The sequence below is a fragment of the Phalacrocorax aristotelis genome, chromosome 5 (assembly GCF_949628215.1).
Source record: "Phalacrocorax aristotelis chromosome 5, bGulAri2.1, whole genome shotgun sequence".
NCBI classification, from domain to species: domain Eukaryota; kingdom Metazoa; phylum Chordata; class Aves; order Suliformes; family Phalacrocoracidae; genus Phalacrocorax; species Phalacrocorax aristotelis.
This window is the reverse complement of record NC_134280.1, coordinates 8,149,207-8,169,754: the sequence shown is the minus strand read 5'-3', so window position 1 is coordinate 8,169,754 and position 20,548 is coordinate 8,149,207. Positions and strand designations below refer to the sequence as shown.

The 20,548-nt window shown below is 36.1% G+C and overlaps 1 protein-coding gene across 6 annotated transcripts in view; it reads left to right on the top strand.

The window, feature by feature from the left end:
• The first annotated feature begins 1,826 nt into the window (after positions 1-1,826).
• ACMSD (aminocarboxymuconate semialdehyde decarboxylase) overlaps positions 1,827-20,548 on the top strand; it is a 28,251-nt gene continuing 9,529 nt past the window's right edge. The window contains exons 1-8 of one of the 6 annotated variants that reach the window (XM_075092874.1): positions 1,847-1,993; positions 3,562-3,602; positions 5,497-5,541; positions 11,229-11,325; positions 14,818-14,867; positions 16,189-16,425; positions 18,683-18,776; positions 20,366-20,461. In XM_075092874.1, coding sequence (XP_074948975.1) covers positions 3,597-3,602; positions 5,497-5,541; positions 11,229-11,325; positions 14,818-14,867; positions 16,189-16,425; positions 18,683-18,776; positions 20,366-20,461 — 625 coding nt within the window. In that variant the 5' untranslated portion in view covers positions 1,847-1,993; positions 3,562-3,596. Of the gene's footprint in view, positions 1,994-3,561; positions 3,603-5,087; positions 5,426-5,496; positions 5,542-11,228; positions 11,326-14,817; positions 14,868-16,188; positions 16,426-18,682; positions 18,777-20,365; positions 20,462-20,548 lie in introns of those variants that run through there. The other 5 variants (XM_075092873.1, XM_075092872.1, XM_075092876.1 and 2 more) reach the window with 5 other exon arrangements.

The window sequence follows — 20,548 nt, the reverse complement described above, 5'->3', positions numbered from 1 at the left end:
ATTTTGTTAAATGAAATGCAGTGTGGGAGTACTGGACTGTTTGCAAGCTAACCTGTCTTGGGAGCAGCAACTAACAACTACAACTTTTTTTAGAGCTGAGAAAAGAAAAGCACAGTGTTGAAGAAACGCTGCTGATCTCTGCATGGTAGCCTGCAGCTATGGTGGCTTAAGAGAAAAAAATAGTTGTCAGACTATTCAGATACCCAAATCTCTTCCTGCCTCTTTCCTTCACTAGTGCCTCTGCTTTCTATGCTTAAATAGGGAGTTGTCTTCCAGACATCTCTTTATTGAAAGACTCACCTTAACTCTTTGCCTTGTGTCTGTGGATTCGTAGGATTCATGAAGCAGAATTCCCACAGCTGAATCAATACTTCTTTTTTATCTCTGCTGTTGTATATGCAGGAATATTGCCTGCCAACAGGCTAAAACTATAGTGCTAGGTCATGTAATATAGCTGTCACATTTGGGATCAGGAGAGCAAATTTGCTGCTTAACCTGGCAGCCTGGCCATGAAGAGATTGGTTTTGATTTTGAGATGGAAATAATTGCTATCTTCAGTCCCATGGTTTTGATCTGGTAAAGTGAATTATTGGCTGTCCTGCTTTATTTAGGGAATACTCTCCCAAAGCTGCTGCTTCCTATTTTGTTTCAACATTCAGTCTTCAGTGATCTCACCTCGCAGAGAAGCACACCATCAAGCAAACAACCAACCCTGTCACAAGGAGAAGAATTGTCTTGAAGAATAAATCTAAGAAGATTAACTGACCAAATCAAAAGCAGACTTGCTTAATGAGTGAACAAGCAGGGAAATACAAGAGTCCAATTTTTTTTTTTATCAAGTCCAAACAAAACAACAAGGTTAGAAAAAGGATGAAACAAAATCGGCCACTTGTTTTTCAAGGTGCTTGATTTCAAGCTGCAAGATTCACAACAGGATTTAGATTTGGAAAAATCAGCATTTTTCTCTAGAAACAATCAAGAAATGGTTAACGAGATTTTGCAAGAAGACACCATGTGAGTAGCATACATTGAAATAAATGTATAGAGGAAATGAATTGCAGAGAAAAATACAGCACAAACAAAAGGCAAGGGTATCTTGAGGAAGGAAGTATAATACTAAAGTAAAGGGCAAAACATGAGATGTAGTTTCACAGAAAATCTGAGCTAGCTCCAGTTAAGCTTAACTTAGGATGCAGGAACTGTTTGCCATATTAGCTGGTGAACTCAGCTAGCATTAATTACAAGGTAATCTGAGCCATTCTCCTGACAGATCTTGAGCCAGCTTGGGAGGCTGTAAGCACCAGTATGCAGTAGCATGTGTAAATAACCTAGGTGAACCAATAATCAGAAGGGGGAAATAAAGCGCAGAGCATAGATTTGGCTACAATTCAGTATTTCTGTGATTTATTTTATTTTTTTAAATGTAACTTTAAGGAAAATGCAAGGGAAGGAAAAGAGAGTAGATGAAGTGGTATGACTATCTACCAAGGGTATATTACATGCTCTATACAAATTATTTCAGAATCTAAGAGGGAGAAAGGAGGAAATACAAGTCAGCATGTTTAATACATTTCTTCTAATCCAATTTTATTGAATGATTTTCAATGGTAAACAAGCTTGCATTTTAGACTCTGTGTAAAATAAATCCCTTTGTAGTGCCAGTATAAACATACATTTTCCTTTTGCCCTCAGTCAGCTGTAGTTTATGCATTAACAGGGACTTTTCACTAGAAGCCTTTGTTCTTTTAGAGGGCCACTCCCCCGGGATTTAGGCTCCCTGGTTGGCCACTGGTACCGAGCCCTCCCAATAAGACAGCAGGTGGATCTGAACAGCAGCCAAACTTAGTAACTTGCTAAACCAGGGACAGGAAGGACAGTAACAATTACACAGAAAATATTTTAATTGAAAGAGTATTTCTCCTTTGATACTTCAAAAATGAAAATTGATATTCATAGCCACATTCTACCTAAGGAATGGCCTGACCTAAAAAAGGTAATAAGAGTTTAGATATTCAGTGCCTTGTGTTATCAGCAACCATTTTTACCACCGTGATTTTTTGAAAGACCAATGAATGAAGGGTTCTGTTGTGAATGTCTCTAGGTTTTTGTCTAATTTGGTTTTTTTCAGCTTTAAGATATTTGTATTGCAGTACTTTGCAAAACAAGAGTTCCAGTAAGAAAGGGATGAAAAACTGGGCTCTGTTCCCCACTCTTTATTTAGTCTGAAGCAATTCTTATATTTTTGTTTGGGTTTTTGTGAGACCTCAAATTGTCAACTGATGTGGTGTAAATTCCACTTTCTTGATAAAACCAGAGCTGTCAGGTTCCCAAATTGTATTCATATTTGTTTTAAATAAGAGAAATAAGCAAATATTAGAGAAGATTAATGTTACCTAAGGAAAAAATCATTCATGTCTTATACCCACAGGCATGAAAGTAATTAACTGCAATAGGAGTGGGGTCACTCTAAGTATGTACTAATATCTGCTATTTTTTCAGTTACTGGAAAGAAGTAGCATATTGTATTAAAAATACAGAATCTCAGTTGTCAGAACACAGAAGCGATAAGTCAACTTAACTTTGAATCTTTGCCTGGTATTAATAATAATAATAATAATAATAATATTCATAGATTTTATTCTTGTCAGTAATAATTTTCATGATCCTGTGAAAAGCATTTGAGAATGGAAAGTGTCATTTAGGTTTTCATGTAATAAATCTAATCTTTTTCTTATTTCAGATTATAAAAAGCCATATAGTTGTCTCATTCTGAATTAGGTTTTGGAATTATTGCCTAAGTAATTAAGATCATAATTCAACACAGAGATGTCTGATCACTTTTTGACTCATAAGGGATCACATGTCCAATGTTAGAAAGGGTACTGTAAAGATCATATTAAATTGTATTTATATATAGTTTATACACACATATGTATAAAATTATTTGGAATTAAAATTCTTTTCAGATTTCCAGCTATTTTTTATAACTCTTTAATGTTTCCATTCATGATCAAAAATCAGAGTAGAAAAGAGAAGACCTGCATTGTTGCTTCTTTCCTTATTGTAATTCTGTGTTGGTTGTAGTTTGAATGAACATTCCTTGTGTCTGACAGTAGTGTGGAACCACTTGATTTCTTTGTGCCTGTCTCTGACAACAAAAGAATACCATTATTTCAACCCTGCTCTTAGGCATCTGACACACTAACTGAAACTTTGGTTTACACTGTGCATTTCTTTCACTTAATTATTTTGAGATCAATGATGGCAAATTCTCAGGTAAGTGTTTCGTATGTATTAGCTCTGCGTTTCTCTGATTTTAAGCATGACAGTCCAGTATCAGTTCAATATTAGCCAGAGAGCAGCTGGAAAATGTAAAGAGCATATTAGAAAAAAGTCATGAGAAAACCTGGCATTAAGAACATACATAAGATTATTTCTTCATTACTAGTGAAAAAATAACATAGTTATGCATAAAACCTCCTGGAAAGGAGTGTTTGTTTACTTGTTTACCTAGGAAGTTCTTTTTAAACATCTATTTGAACTTCCTATTTGTAATTACAGGAGTTCCTCAGTAAAAACCTCATATACACTGGATAATGCAGGTGAGATGACATATTTTTTAGAACAATTACATCAGTTTCAAATGGATGGGAGTTTAAATATCCAGACTACAAAGACAGGTTACTCTTGCTTGTTTCAGATATTTTTGTCCTTGTTTGTGCAATATTCTTATAAAAACAGCTATAAAATTCCTTCATTCTGATTTTGCATTATTTTAAAAAGGGTTTTTGTCTGTGTATACTTTTACAGGGCAGTAAATTCACTCCAATGAGATAAATCACTCCAAGAATGCCTTGATGTTCACACCTGTACATCAAGGCTGAATTCACTACTGTTAGACCCTGTAGGCCAGTGTTGCATTTCTTTAAATGCTGATAAAGAGAAAATACCAGATTTTTAAAAGTTAATTTCCACCTGCTAGTTTTTGTTTCATCTGTTCTAAAGATTGAGTGATTCAGTGGTTTATTAATGGTCTCAGAATAGAAAACAACTCTCAGAATTCCCTAGAGTCCTTGGCAAATTCAAGCCATTAATATAGTTCTCTGCATCTCATGCATGGAAAACCAATCCTGACATGAACACATAGTACTAAACTTTTCTTTCTTTTTTCCAGCCTTATAAATACTGAACCTTGAACCTATGACTAGAAAATTCTATTGTCAAGATACTTATTTAAGAGCTTTGGAACCCATAATAAGTATAAAAATTCCTAGAAATAAGTGAAATAAGGACTGTTAATACATCCACCTAATAACTGAGGGGAAGAAAGAAGCAAATAAGTTCAAAAACAGACCAGTGAATTTCTCTATTGCCTAACTGCTCCCTGAGCACCTTTAAGGTACTCATTTTCTGCACAGTTTATAATTGCAATTAGCATGGAGCTAGTGAAAACGTAAAGTTCTCATTAGGTGTCATTCACAAATTTTTTCCTAAATTTATATATATATACACACACACAGATGCACACACACATATATACACATATCTATATGTGTGTGTATGTATATGTATATATAAACCTATACATTTATAAATTTAAATAAAATATACATAGCTACATATCTAAATATAGCTGAATAAAACATACATAGCCTCAGTCAGTAGCATATCTGGTTGAAATCAGGAGGCTTGGCTCTGCACACCTACTTCAGGAAAGCTCACAGTGTCATTAGGTAATGATTTGTTACCACAGGAAACTCAGGACTGTATGCAAATTGTTTGCATTTCAGTGAAAGAAATGCCTGCTTCTACTTGATTTCCTTTGAAATGTTTTGTTACAGAAAAATGGGAATTCTGGGCATTGTTTTCAGTCTATTATGATATTTCAAGATTTCATGTATTTCTAATCTGGTAATTTATGAAAATAAAAGGAAATCAGCATCTTTTGTAGGTTTGGGGTTTTTTGCATAAACAGTTTTGAATCTCTGGAAGAATCAATTTGCATCTAAGCTTCTGCTTTTTAGCTTCTCTTGGCTGTTTAAATATTAATAGACAAGAGACTGACCTTCAGTCCTGCTGCTGAATCAGGGAAGCTGAAAAGTGGAATCAATACATCTGTGTGCTAATGATTAACTGATCACCAGCTGGAAAACTGTCAGCTCAATTTTCATGTTGCCAAATGCTTGATTTCAATATTTTTTGTGTTCAAATTGTTCCAGTTAGAACCTCAATATAGTAAGCAAATTTAAGCACTTTGAAACCAGTTGTAGGACTTACTTAAAACGTTGTTGAACTGGGAGCTAGAAGTTCAGATCTGCAAACACTGTTAGTCCAGTCCGGTTAAACTTCAGGTCTTCTGCTGAAGTCAGTGGGGCTACTTGTAGCTGAGCATGTGCATTTCTCCTGAATAAGGTTCTGCTGGATGGTAAGAACTGAGATTTTTATTATTATTGCAGAGTGCTAACTAGCACTGGCTTTTTCTTCTTTCTTTCACAGAGATACGGATATGGTGGATGGGTACAGCTGGATCATCACTGCAAGGTTTGGGCTGTTTGGTGCTCTAAGCTGGTCTTGTGTTGTCAACAGAAATATAAACTCACAGTAAATCTATTTAAAAGTAAAGTGGCAATAAGATTGGCTATGTCTTTGATAGAGATTTCTCTAGAGGTCTGTCTTATGTGAAGTAATATGACTCCAAGTCCTAATACACCTTAGTAGAACTTTTTGCTTGAGAGGTGAAACTCACATTCTCGTATATGAACACACTATCCATTTTTCATCATCATCTCATTTTAACATTTGAAATGGATAGCCCTAAGCTATCTTTTCAATAAGATAGGTCAACCTAAAGCAGGTTACAGGTAGATATTTTTTTTTGAAGGCAGTCGTCTGTATGAGAAGCAAAACCAAAAGGAACTGGTATTTTAATAAAGGTTAAAGAACTCAGAAATTAAGATGTCTGCACATCTGCATGAAAGGGAAAAAGTAATTTCTGTAACTTCATGATAAGAAGAAAAAGTAGCAGAATATAGAAAATCCATAGATTTGGGGACTATTACGTAGAAAAGCAGGAGCCTGAGGATTATTGGCACGTAAAAGGCAGACTGGGTCTGATTTTATTTCAAGTTTCTATCACCGTCCACTCTATTAACTTTACAAAGGCACTTCTGAACTATATTAGTACAACTGGACCAATATGTCTCCAGATGCCATGAGTCTATGTTAAAGGTCCATCTGCATTCAGAATCCAACCTGCTGGTACTGAAGTCAGCCTAATACATGTATTTACTCTGATGGAGACAGAACTGGTTTGTTAAAGGCTTGATCTCACTCAGAGTAGAGCAAATTGGCAATAATTTCAGTGACATTCACAGTGACACAACAATGTAAAACTTCTGAAAGCAAGATCAAAATGTTGCAGTTTACCTTTTGATAAAAGCATTTTAAAAATCACCAGTATCAGTGCTTTTTTTACAGGAGGGCACAAGGACCTAGGAGAGATAAGGCTGATACGGCAAAATAATTCCCCTTCTACATTAGTATGTAGGTTAACTGTACCAGCTAGTTTTAAAGATGTTACCTCTGTTAGCATACAATAACTTTGGCATTCAGATATCCCTGTCTACCTCAAACACTGTCACAGGAAGCCAGCTTCCTCCTGTGATCTGTCAGCTCATAGCTTCTAGGAATCTTTTGGCGAGCCTGTCACTGCAAATGGCATTGGCTTCTGGAAGGAGGGAGATTAGAAAGATGGCATTAAAAATAGGTCTCAGGAGACCTCAGTTCACTTTCCACCTCACGTCATAGGTACCTGTCCTGACTTGAAAAACTTCATCTGTAGTTGCCTACCACAGGAATGTTGTGGGTTGTACAGATACAGAAGGGCTAAAAGCAATGCAAGGTATTAGCCAGAGAATTAAAGAAAAAATGTGAAGACAAGAGAGGTTGGATAGATAAAAGCAGAAGGAACGATTTGGATACAGTTAGCTGCAAGACAAAAGATGCAAAGTTAAGAGCATGAATAGCCCAACAAAGAGTGTCAGCACATAACCCACCTAAAGCATGGGAAGAGTGCAAATAACTGGCTAAACTCAGCTATGTTACATAATGGCAGGCTGTATGCAGTGTTTTACACGGGTTCATCTGTCTCCGTCTTCTGAAATTCAGACATGATCTCAATATAGGAACTCCTTACTGAAAACTAGAAGGATAAGTGATAGAAAGATCTAGCACTTAGCATTTTCAGGGTGACAGTGTGTTACGTCTTAACCTGGCAGGCAGCTAAGCACCATACAGCTGCTCGCTCGCTCCCTGCACTGCGGTGGGATGGAGGAGATAACTGGGAAAAAAGGTGAAATTTGTGGGTTGAGATAAAGACAGTTTAATAGGACAGAAAAGGAAGGGAAAATAATAATAATAATTAAAATGGTAAAAGATTATACAAAGTAAGTGATGCACAATGCAATTGCTCACGACCTGCCAACCAGTGCCCAGCCAGTTCCCAAGCCACGGTTGCCACCCCCCGGCCAACTACCCCGTTTATATACTGAGCATGACACCATATGGTATGGAATATCCCTTTGGCCAGTGTGGGTCAGCTGTCCTGGCTGTGCCCCCTCCCAACTTCTCACTGGCAGGGCCTGAGAAGCTGAGAAGTCCTTGACTAGTATAAGCACTACGTAGGGACAATTAAAACATGAGTGTGTTAGCAATATTGTTCTCATACTAAATCCAAACCACAGCACTATAGCAGCTACTAGGAAGAAAATTAACTCTGTCCCAGCCAAAATGAGGACACAGTGCCTCTCCCTGTCTGGGTAACCTTATAAAGAATATAGTATCCAATCTTCTTTGTTGTTTCTTTTTGTGACTTGGCTAATTAATTCATTCTATGTCGAGTTTCAGCATTTATTCTCTTTAGAGCAGCAAGACTTGTATCTTCCAGGTAACCAAGGTATTTAAATATATAATGCCTATTCCTTTCAGTGGATCTAGACATTTCCTCATCTCCTTGTCTCCTTGTCACTCTGCAAAATCATACTTCTTTGTGATACTATATATGCATATATTAGTTGAAAAAAGCTGATAAAATGGATGCAATGCTCTGTCTATTTATTGCAGCCCCATGATATACACACTGTTGTCATTCTATAACGTGAAAGGCTATGCTGTCAAATGCCTAACAAAAGAAAAAAGGACCACAGAATACGAAGGTTGGGACCGAGACTGAGGAGAAAACAAACATTATTCTGAAATTTCAGATCTGGGTCTAAGCAGGCATAGGAAGAGAGGACAAGCCACCTGCTGAACCAAAGTGCAGATGGCACAGCTTCTGAGATACATGTTTGGTACAGGAAGGGGAGAATTGTTGGAGACAGGTTTAGCAGCTTAGCTGTTTGTTACAGGTCGGAAAAGCAAAACCTTCTCATATCATTCCATGAAGAAGCATCAGGGTCAAACTGGAAGAAAATACATGTGTTTTTAAAGGAGTGCAATTTGGGATGTGACTAAGTATTTTAGTGATGGGATCATTTGATATGTAGCTTGCTGAACCAAATCACCTGATGGACTTAAATCTCTCTCTTAATTTCCACATAAATTAGATACAGCGTTAAATATCAGATAATGTTGAGAATAGAATAGAATAGAATAGAATAGAATAGAATAGAATAGAATAGAATAGAATAGAATAGAATAGAATAGAATAGAATAGAATGGGAGAGAATAGAATGGGAGAGAATAGAATGGGAGAGATTGGGAGAGAAGAGATTGGGAGAGAATAGAATAGAATTCTTCAGCTGAGCCCTTAGAAAATTGTGTTACCTTTGCAATTTAAAATCTCATGTCTTTCTTTTATGATATTTTCAGCACAGTACCCATTGCTTTGGAAACTGAATATTTTTTCCTGATCCATGTTTCGTTCTAACTAGTGAAAAAAACTCTGAGAATTGTTTCCCAGTTGAGGTGTCTGGATAATTTCTCATTTTAAAAATATGAGGTGCAGATTAGTGGCAGTATCTAGAGTCTATAGCAACAGTGTCTCGAGTCTACAGCAATATTACTCATTTTCCAGTCACAGTATTGCTGGAGCCACATCTTTCTATCCTTAAATACACAAGCATGAATATATTCAGACGATCATGTTTTGCTTTCCTGCATAATCAGGTTTTTTTGTCACCAACATACAATGCTGTGAGCTTAGCCTTGACCTGTAGCGCATTCACAAAGAATTGGTTAATGCAAATGAAAACAGCCACCTGTTCAACTAATTCTTCAACAAGAACAGCACATGGCTTCTTAGAAACCTTTTCTGTATTGCAGCATTCTGAGAACAACTATTTATCTCAGCATTTAGGTATGAGCACTGTCAAAGTTGCTAGTAAAATTACAATCTACCTAATAATGTTTTCAGTATTAGCAGAAGAAAATATATGTATGAGCAGGTCAACTGCTATGCCTTAGCCATGTCTGAGAAAGAATTAAGTCTCCTGTTCACAGAAATATGGTATGCTCACTTCTACTCTGTCTTTTTCTCTATTCACACCCCAAATATTCTTCTGTTTATAAGGCAGTCTGCAGCAATGCACTGATCTTTTTTAATGTATCGGAGTGTATGGCTACAGTAAACCTTTCTGTCAGGTTGGAAAATCAATTTTACAAGAACCTGAAGTATTTTACCAGGGGATCAGGACTATGTAGTTGTTATTACTGACTGTAATATTTCAAGTAATTTTCACAACCTGTGATACAGCTAACAAGTAACTTGACAGTTTGCCAAGGCAGCACAGTTAGATTTGTTGAAGAGAGCTTTAAAATATTCATTAGGGCAGTATATTTGTGAATGATGTATGAAGTTAATAACAAATTCAAGGTTAACAACAGTCTGGCTTCCTAGAAGGAGGGGACAGAAACCCAGCTCAGTAAGAAGTAGAGAAATTCTATTAGTTATTTCTGTTTTAGCATACTGGTAGGGAATATTCTGATTTAACAGAGGTTTTTTATTTGGAAAAACAGACAGGATTTTGTGAGGAATAATAAAGTGGCCTTTGGAGGGAGGGCATTCCCTCTCCAGAAGGGTCAGAAGAGTGCCCTGCACTTAGCTTCTGTTTACTGTGAAAGTGAAGGAATAGCTGCTGTGTTCTCTCATGTGGTTTTCAATTTGCAATGGCAGATGCAGTGTGTTCTCTGTCCAATACATCTGCTGCATGACCGCCCTTACCCATCCCAAATACACAGGGTCATGTGGATCTTCTGACTTTCATCCATTTGCATTTATCCCTCTAGTAGCTTCAAGCAAGCAAGAAATACTCAGTCCTTGCAAGTATTGGTGAATTGTATCTCATCAATTTGTGCAAGTGTAAGCCAACAGAAGGACTGTTCTATCTTTACAAGTCCATAGAAGCATGTGGATACCTATAACTGTAACAGACAATGTACTTTGCTTAATGTGATGACACTGTTCCTACTTAACCTCTTTGGACAATGGACAAATAAAGCAAAAATTAAGTTTAAAAAGGAAGTTTCAATGTTCATAGTTAAAGGAACAGTATTAAATTTCACGACCCTGATAATATTTTGAACTTTGTAAGTTTGGGAATTGGTGGTATATGGGGAAAGTATTACACTAATTCAGGTGATGATTTTATATGGCATTTAGGTTTTGTTTGGGGCTTTTTTTCCCCAAATACAAATTCTACAATAATTCTTTTTTTACCAAGAAGAAAATGCAATCTGAGGACAACATAATAGGTATCCCTCTGTCTCAGTGTCACTGTTGATATGAAACAACTGGACTGAAATTAACAGAGTTGCACAATTATTTCTGTAGTTACTGGAATCATTGTGATGCTATTGACTTTAAAAGAACACACATGTGCCCAAGGGGAAAATTTAGCACTGATTTAATTAGAGCATTGTTTTGAGGTCAAAATTTGGTTTGAGGATAAACTTGGATAAAGGTACCTGATACCTTTTCCAAACAAATGTAGAGTGATATATATTGCAAAAGAGATTTTTTTAATTATGAAGAATTAAATCTGAACTATAAGTGACTCTTTTATTAATGACAATTTTAAAATAGTCTTTGATTAAAAATACCTACTGAATAAAAATTAAAGAACAAAATTCTGTCACTGAATTTCTGTAGGGAGCACAGTATATTCAAGTGACTATAAATTAGCATGTACTACTTTGTCACATTTATAATATATGAAAATGTCATTTCACAGGGACATGCAAAGATGATGAAGGATGGAAAGGTTTTTAGAGTTATTCAAGAGAACTGCTGGGATCCAGAAGTACGGATTAAAGAGATGGACCTATCAGGTACCTTCATAACAGAATTGAAATCATGGTGTCTCATTTAGAATAACAGCAACTCCTCTGTTAGCACATGTGAAAGTGCTCAATAACAATATCAAAATTAAAAGGTTTAGCATACTGCTTCTTTAGCTTAATCTGTTGAAAGTCTGTGAAAACTGGTATGCTTTATATTTGGACTCAGCTGGGCCATGTTCCCATAACTTTCCTCATTTTCAGTAGCAATTTTTTCCCCACATGGGCTCACTGATTTTGGAGGGATTGTTAATACAGCAAGGAATTAGGTGACATAAGTAAGGATGACTGACTGGGGACTTGAAAAGGCAACGTACATTCCAGGTATAAAAGTGATTTATGTAGAAGAGGAACACCTTTCATTTTTTTTCCAAATATTAAAAAGATTCTGTTTACTCATAGGAATTTTTGTATGTTTGTTTCCTTTTCTAATGTTTTTTTCTGGTTACATGTTGCAACTTCATTCTTTATTTTTGCTGGAGGACTCCAGGCCTAGAGAACTGCTACAATTACTTTTTCAGAAACAAGTGTCTTCCTGATTTAGAAAGAAACCTAACCAGGTGCCAAATTTGCAAATTTGTTTTCCATCAAGTTACTTACATGCCACTGCATAAGGTTTGTAAGATGGGAGGCTGAGAATGAGAGAAGGAACTTATAGACTGATCAATTATTTTTGTTAGTTCTTATTAACATGGTAATTCCAGATTACTTCTTTGAGAAAAATATTGTTACTAAAGACTATTTTTTTCTTAGATTGAGTAATTGAATAATTCCCTACATCAGTTTCTCAGTAGACACAACTTAAATATTTTCTCCAACTTTCCATAAGGAATAAACATCTGAATTACTTCAAAGAGCAGATATTTTATAAGTAGCATCTTTTGATTATTGTTTCCTTCTCTCATGGGATAGCATTTTCGGAGATACTTTTGGTCATTCTCCTTATGGAGGTTTACTGCAACACATAATATAGGCTGATTTAGGAACTCAAGGGCTGGTGGGCAACTTACATAAACACAACTTAGATAATTTTCAACTACCTCACTTTCACCCTGCAGAAGCAGTATTTCAAACTCCAACCATTAGATATTTAATTGGAATGCTAGAATGTCTTTGCAGCCTGTCTGAAATATGCTGCCTTGACTAGACTGTAATCATTCCCTGAGTTAGTTCAGGGATTTTGAGGAATACTATATCATTCAACCACAGTGTGGATCATAAATCGCCTTTGGGCATCTTACCCTTTCAGATATTTCCCTCAACACTAATGACAAGTTTCTACAAAACAATTCTCCCCTGTGTGTCTGCTGTAGACAAAGGAAAAATGCAGGAGCTATTTTTTCAAATTTTTGGAACAGCTTTCCAGTAAAGAAAATGTATCATAAAGCCAATGCCACAATATTTCTCCACTAACTAGAGAGAGCTCACTTGGTCAAAAAAAAAAAATAATCTAAAACTGTGTGTTACAGCACCATCTGGTGACTTCTGCCATAAAAATGTCCCCTTTAATACAGCACTCCAGAGATACAGGCATCAGCAAATTAAGTGTAAAAAAAGGTCTTAGTAGTTTTCATTCTTATTGGTCTTCTAATGATAAAGTCTGTGGGCCACATTTACACTTCTTCAGTTTACAAAGCTGTAGCTACTTAGTTCAAAGACTGTTTTCTGTAACACAGACCAAGACGGATTATACCCAAAAATTTAACCTCCAAACACGGCATAATTTTGGAACAAAGATGCAAGGAGTCTCCCAGCTGGACAAAACTGGTATCAGTCACTGTAAGGTATTATTAACTCAGAGAGATAACTTACAGCTTGGTAGCTAAAAGGCTTTGTTTGTGCAATGCCTAAGAATTCTTGCCAGTAATAAGAAATGGTAGCCAGTGTACATATAATCATATGTCATAGGTCTATTTGGTATACAAACCTGTGTCTTGATGCACTCAGTAAAACAAGCTATCAAGGTAATTCAATAGAACAAGCTGAAAAGGTAATTAACATCACAGTTCTGTGACACAAATCATCACAATTTTGTTGGAGAAAATCTTTCAGTTAATCTGAACTGCCTTTTCTTATTATTTTCTCCATTGTAAAATCCTCTGAAGAGGGTATAAAGTAGAGGGCTTTCTGTGCTTGTTCTTCTTCTCCCTAAAGCTATTGTCTAGGAATGTTCAGCCTGGAAATTTATGTTTAGGGTTTATGTTAAACTCGCTCAGAAGCATAAAAGTGTATTTAAACCAGATACAATGTTTATTGTGGAAGACACGGTGAATGTTCTCAAACATACTAATCAACCGTCTAGTAGCACATTGGTGGATAATATAACTTAGGCTGTACTTCAGTATCTATTTAATTTTTTAGATCTAATCCTTAACCCCAAGCCACTGATGCTGTACATAATATTAATGAGATCTGCTAAGAGATATGCGTCAATCAGCTTCCCCTTGTTTCCTACTTAAAATACTGAGAAGGAGGAAAAATCATTTTGTTAAATATTTGAGTGCTTTGGCAAGGTCATTGTCTTAGAAGTAATTCTCATAGGGTTTTTTCTGTCATCTTTTGCATGAGTAGTTTCGTTACTAACAACCAAGTTAAAATTTTTACAGCGTGACAACAAAATATGTGCATAAATATTACAATCAGACCTAAAATTAAAAAAAAAAAAAACCCAAACCAAAAAAACCAACCCCAACAGTTTTACATGTAACTGTTTAGTGAGGTCCTAATTATTGTTTATTGTTTCTTCTGTTGTTAATCTGCTAGGTTTGTTGTGTTCATTCCTGTAACCTGTCACACACAAAGTTATGTTAAGGATTTGTGTTTGAACAGAAAACAGTATAGACTTAATTCTCTTTATTGCGAACATCAAAGTTATCTCTAAAGACAGATTTTCTTATACTTACAACCTCAGTAGTCCAGACACAGGTTGAATGAAACGTAACACAATATAGCTTTGGGGAATACTTAGGAAAACATTGTTTAACAACCACTGTTAAGATACCGTTGTTTACCATTGTTAACATAATATTGTTTATCTTTGAGCTAGTTTACATATTGATTTATTAAATATATATATGATAAACATGACCCCAAAGTAAACTTAAGATACAGTGTTCTCTGTTGGTTTAACATCACATTCATTTATGTGAGAGTAACATTAAATTGCTATTTTAATTAATTGTACAAGCGCATACCTCCTAAAATCAAAATACTTAGTTTCACAAATAATCTAGTATGAGTATGAAAGTGTTATTTTTCTTTCTGCATAGCAAAAATATTCCAATCCTAATAAACTGATACACTCAAATATTTATTACCGTGATCTTTAATTAGCAAAAAATCATTCTATCCATGTCACTATTAAACCAGTCTTTCTTACCATTAAAGCTTTTACCTTCTACCTTTCAAATCAAAGTGCTTTCTTATTTTTAACATTTTACAAAAAAAAAGAGGAAAGATTAATAACTGCTTTTTCTTACTCAGGTGTCACAGTCCAAGTCCTTTCCACAGTCCCTGTAATGTTCAGCTACTGGGTAGGTTCCTACTAGCATATTTTCTAATTCGTATGTTACAAATTTTTTTATGAATAAATGCATCCTTCTATAAATCAGGTGACTGAAGTGGTCACCAGAGTACTGAAGTAAATGGGGAATTGTTCTGCTGTGAAAAATAAAAGACAAAAAGAATAGTCTAGGTATAAGAAGAGCCAGCAGGGTATCCTGGCAAAGCTCCACTCTGGAGTACTCTCAGTCAGAAAGAATGAGGCAACAACAGAATCTCTTCTGGGGACTTTGTGGAGGGAGCTGGAAGCACAGAGAATTTACACAGCATGAATTCATGGTTAGCAGGTAGACATATGTACAGACTCCATGAAAGCTAGACATCAATCAGTATTTTCTCATTAAAAAAGAAAGTAAAATATATATTTTTGGTCTTGCCCCACTTTCTTTAAAATGCAGCACGGGACTCATTGACCTAGAATGCTTTGAATCTCAAAATTCAGTAGCAAATTTAAATTAGTATGTTCCCTGCATGGTGATCTTGAATGCACCAAAGAAATAAAAAGTCTGGGAAGTCTGGGAAGGTAAATCATAGCAAAATGCTGTTCTAAATACATTCTCGATTTGACTATTTAGCTATGTGTGCAAATCAAGCTGTTACATGTAAACAGATATGCTACATTAAAAATCATTGTGTTAAGCCCAAATAAGTAGTACCACTGATCTTCAGAACTTCTTGTTGGGTGACATATCTTTAAAATTTTATTCTGGTATTTATGGGAATATTTTCCATTAAATATGTATTGGGGGGGAAATGGGAAACTGATTGTGTGGACACTGCAGTTCCTTATTAGAATTATGACTGTTATCTCCTTCTAAATGTTAGAGAGGTTTGCTTGAGTTTTCTCTGGAGAATTCTCATGCTGCAGCGTCTCACATTTCTTATATTTATCTCTTCAACTCCAATAATGTGAGAGTAAATATTCATTGCTATGTTTAAAAATTATATGCTGAGGTTTTTGCAATGGGATGAACAAAAACAGAGGATTGGTTACACAAAAGACTGGATACTGAAGTGTATCAGCAAACTGGGCTTTATTACACTCATCCTGGGCAGTAAAGGCAACAGCAGTTGATAAAATATTAAAGACAAGAAGCAGAACTGCACCCAGAGGTTTTAAAGCGAGGCAGAATTTAGGCCTACTGGTTTCCAGCTATTCAGAACTGTAAAGTAAATTTTAGGTTCAAACACTGTCCCTGAATTATTTGCAGTGACATTTATCCAGTATCTTCCAAAGGTGATAACATTTGAGAACTCTATTTTAATGTTCTATTCTTCTTAATATCTTACCAGGCCAAACCTCAGGATGCTTTAGATCTAGCCCAGATATTAAATAATGACTTAGCTGCTACAGTAAAAAAGTACCCCAAGAGGTTTATCGGCTTGGGTACGATACCTTTGCAAGCTCCAGACCTGGCTGTGAAGGAAATGCATCGCTGCGTGAATGAACTTGGATTTCCTGGAGTACAAATAGGATCTCATGTCAATGAATGGGACCTGAATGCACCAGAACTGTATGATATTTATGCTGTGAGTAGATGTTTCTTTCTTTGTTTTGGGGAATTCTGTGATATGGAACTCTGTCTAAAAATATCTTGGGATATATTCAGTCATCAACTAAGCTTATAGATACCTTCTAATCTGCTTAGTGATCAGAGAGATTCAGCTTTACTCATATATGATAATTCATTATAGGATATAATGACAATAACACAATATAAAACATGCTGAAACATACTTTATGATAATTAATAACAAAATATTTTTAGGATATGTGTTCTCACTGTAGAGTTGCATTCTTGGTTTGTGAGGATAAGTGCAGTATCAAATAATGCATTTCTGCACTGTTTGCTTTTGGGTTCAAGTTACTGTATCCAATCCTATTGAGGTAATTGATAAAACTCCCTGAGATTTTCAGAGATACCTATAGAGCCAAAGTACCATATAGAATTATGCAAATGGGACCAAAAGTTCCAAACTGAATGTATTGATTATAAAATGAATTTATAGATTGCATTTCTTGAATAGCCTGAGGTCCAGATGAGGGTGGTCATTTGGCTAAATAAGGGGGTTTAATCAATGTACATTCTGTATCTGTTTTACGGATTATTATAGCCATCAGCTTGCAATTGATCCATAGAGGTTATTTTTCAGAATGCTCAATTTATTCTGTTAGTGCAGCATCGGGACTCTTTGTTTTTATGGTCGTATGCAGTCAGTTATCAACTTCCACTCTCGGAGATGCACACATTCACAGCATCACAGCATGGCTGAGGTTGGAAGGGACCTCTGGAGGTCATCTGGTCCCACTCCCTGCTCAAGCAGGGCCACCTAGAGCCAGATGCCCAGGACCATGCCCAGATGGCTTCTGAGTATGCCCAAAGATGGAAATTCCACAACATCTCTGGGCAGCCTGTGCCAGTGCTCTGTCACCCTCACAGTAAAAAAGTGTTTCCTGAGGTTCAGAGGGACCTTCCTGTGTTTCAGTTTGTGCCCATTCTGGTCCTGGCACAGGTCACCACAGGAAGGAGCCTGGCTCCATCTTCTTTACACTCTTCCTTCAGGTATTTATGCATATTGGTAAGATCCCTGCTGAACCTTCTTCTCTTCTTGGGGTTAAACACTCCCAGCTCTCTCAGTGTTTCCTTATAGCAGAGATGCTCCAGTCCATCATCTTTGGACTCTCTCCAGCAGCTCCATGTCTCCCTTGTACTGAGATCCCTCTCTTGTACTGGGATCTCTCTCTTATATGGTACATTCTTCAGCTTATGTTTAACGCATGGAAGAAGTAACCACTATCAGTTTTAGAAACATCCCTGGATAATAAAGATTGTGAAATTAAGCCATATATGATAATAAACTTTATCAGTCTACCAAGCCAGTTATTGAATTGCTATTTTTAGTTTACAAACGTAGACGGTAATTACTCCCTACAATCCAAAAGTTGCAGCTTTATTTATGCACGTATGGGTAAATAAACCCAAAATTTTCAAATGTGTGATAATCTCCTTAGCAACAAGAGGATGTCCAGAAATACATCTGACAAAACGAAGCTGTTAAATCCTGGTTAAGCATATAAATGACTCTGATGACTATATATTTAAATTTAAGCACATAGTTAAATTACTCAGTCAGAGTCAGCATCCTACATTGTTCTTCTGTTTTCCTTTCCAAAGATGTCAGTAGTTTTGGAAAAATTAATATACTTGAGTGGAGATGGATTATTGATCATAATACAGCTAGATTTCAAATTCTGAGGGTAGATTAAGAATAGTTTTAATTTTTTTTTTTAAGCCAGGCAAGAGGGCCAAAGAAGACAAATGTAGTGCAAGGGCAATGAAAATTCCTGAATGCAGCTGGAAAAATTCTGCAAAACCATCCTAAAATGGTTCTATAAAACATTATGAGAATTCATCCTCATATGTGTAATGAAACCAAAAGAATGCTATTTTGAACCAAGTTTTATACTGCAGGATGGCTGACAAACACAGCTAAAAAGCATTTTTGTACCACATTAATCTGAGGAACACTTGGCTTACTAAAAAGATATTACCATCAGTGTTTCGAATCCTGTATTCTCAAAAAGAACTTTGAAACTGAGAGAGGGCTTCAGGATATGGCCCAGAGGAGTAAATATAGCCAAATACTGCTTATAGTTCTTACTTCTGGGCCTATTTTCATTACTAGTAGGAATGCTCAGTACAATTTTGCAGGTAATCTTTAAAGCATGGCTAAGAACTAAGATGTATTTTGGTATGATTAGTCAAGATCTTTTTTTTTTCTGCAGGCAGCGGAAAAATTAAATAGCTGTGTCTTTGTGCACCCCTGGGACATGCAGATAGACGGAAGGATGTCCAAATATTGGTTTCCCTGGCTAATAGGTGAGTGTATATTTACTTTGCTTAATCTACATTTATGAACTGTCACTGGATTATGCCCAGAAGATTGTTGCAAAGGTACTAGTGCAGCGAAAACCTACATTATTATCCTATCAATCTTTTTTTTAAAAAATCAAGTATTACAATTAAATCCATTGTGCAAATTCAGCAGCCATTTGGTTTTAAGCTTTTTTAGTTTATCTAATTTTTAAATACCTAGAATTAAAATTATTCAGATTAGCAACAGAATCTAGTATTCTCTTTGTCCCAAATGCAAAGAGCAGATGACTTGGGAAAAGTGAATTGTCTCTGAAATGAGCTCCTCAAAAATAATGTGAATAAATGAAGGAGTAGGCAAAACCAAACATTACTTCCTAGAATTTCTTGGAGTATTTCCTAAAAATAGGTTGATTGGAGAGGAAATAAATATATGTTCACATCAACTATAGCTGAAAAAACATGTACTTTGAAAGGTCTCCGTAGAGGTAGGGAACTGTCTAGTTTCTGGGTTTTCCGCATTTGCTAAGTAAATCAGAATAACATTGAATAACAGGAGGTAGGTTATACTGCTACCTAGAAATGTTTAGACCTGATTCCACCCTCACTTATTCTGTTTTGCATTGTTCTGTTTTGCTTGGTTTTGCACTGGCTCCAACGGAGGTGTTCCCAAAACCATACATGGTATACAAATCATATACATTCTGTAATATACACTGGAAAATCTTAGTGCCACAGTCACCAGTACATTATCTTAAAACAATATCAATTAGTTTTAATCAGAGCAGGCTCAACAACATGGATTATAAAAGAGACTACAATTACTGTATTTACTTAACAAAGTATAATTAAAACATTTTCCTACTAAGCCTAAAAAGTCTTTGCATCTGAGCGTATGGTAAAACATTAAGAAAAGACAACCTTTTGAGCTGGATAGGTATTGTTTCCCCCATAGATGAGGGGAACTCAGTTCCTAATTTCAAGTTGGATGTCTGAAGTGAGGTGCCTAAATGGCATGATATTCTACATATGTTAGGTGTGCTCAGAAACTGAGGCCTGGTGTAGGAACCTAAATCACTGTTACATTCCTTACACTTGGCATCCAAGTTACCCAGTGGCAAAGAGAGAGATAGGTTATTTCTAAACTCTAGAAACTGGCACCATGTCATAACTAAACCCCAAATCTGTGTTGGAATATCCAGCAACATGCTTGCCGCACTTTCCACACAAAAGAAACCCAGAAGCACAGGTGAGAAAAGAACCTGGTGTATTCCAGGCTTGTCTTTGAGCTAGGACAACTGGGGAATCAAGCCTGTACTGTGCAGTTCAGGACATACCCAACCTGCCTGTCCGCTGTCCTCGTGGTGTAGGATAAAAACTGGGCTTAGATAGCTTCCAGTCCTGTGTCCTCATCTCAGTTAATTAATGTTCAGCTCCCTGTCCCTCTAATAGAAATAATGTGTAACCCTTGGCAGCTGCTCTGTAACTATAATTTTTTCAATAGGCTCAAGGCTAATTGAAGAAAATGAAGGTAACATTTAAAATTCAAATAGGAAAATAAAACTCTCATACAATAAACCTTTTTTTGTTCCTAGGCATGCCAGCAGAAACAACCATAGCCATTTGCTCCATGATTATGGGAGGAATTTTTGAAAAATTTCCTAAGCTGAAAGTTTGCTTTGCACATGGAGGTAAGTAATATACCATGTGAAACACCTGTTCTTTAGCTGAGCACGGTACAACTGTATTTTCTAGTATGCCAGTTAATAGGGTTACCA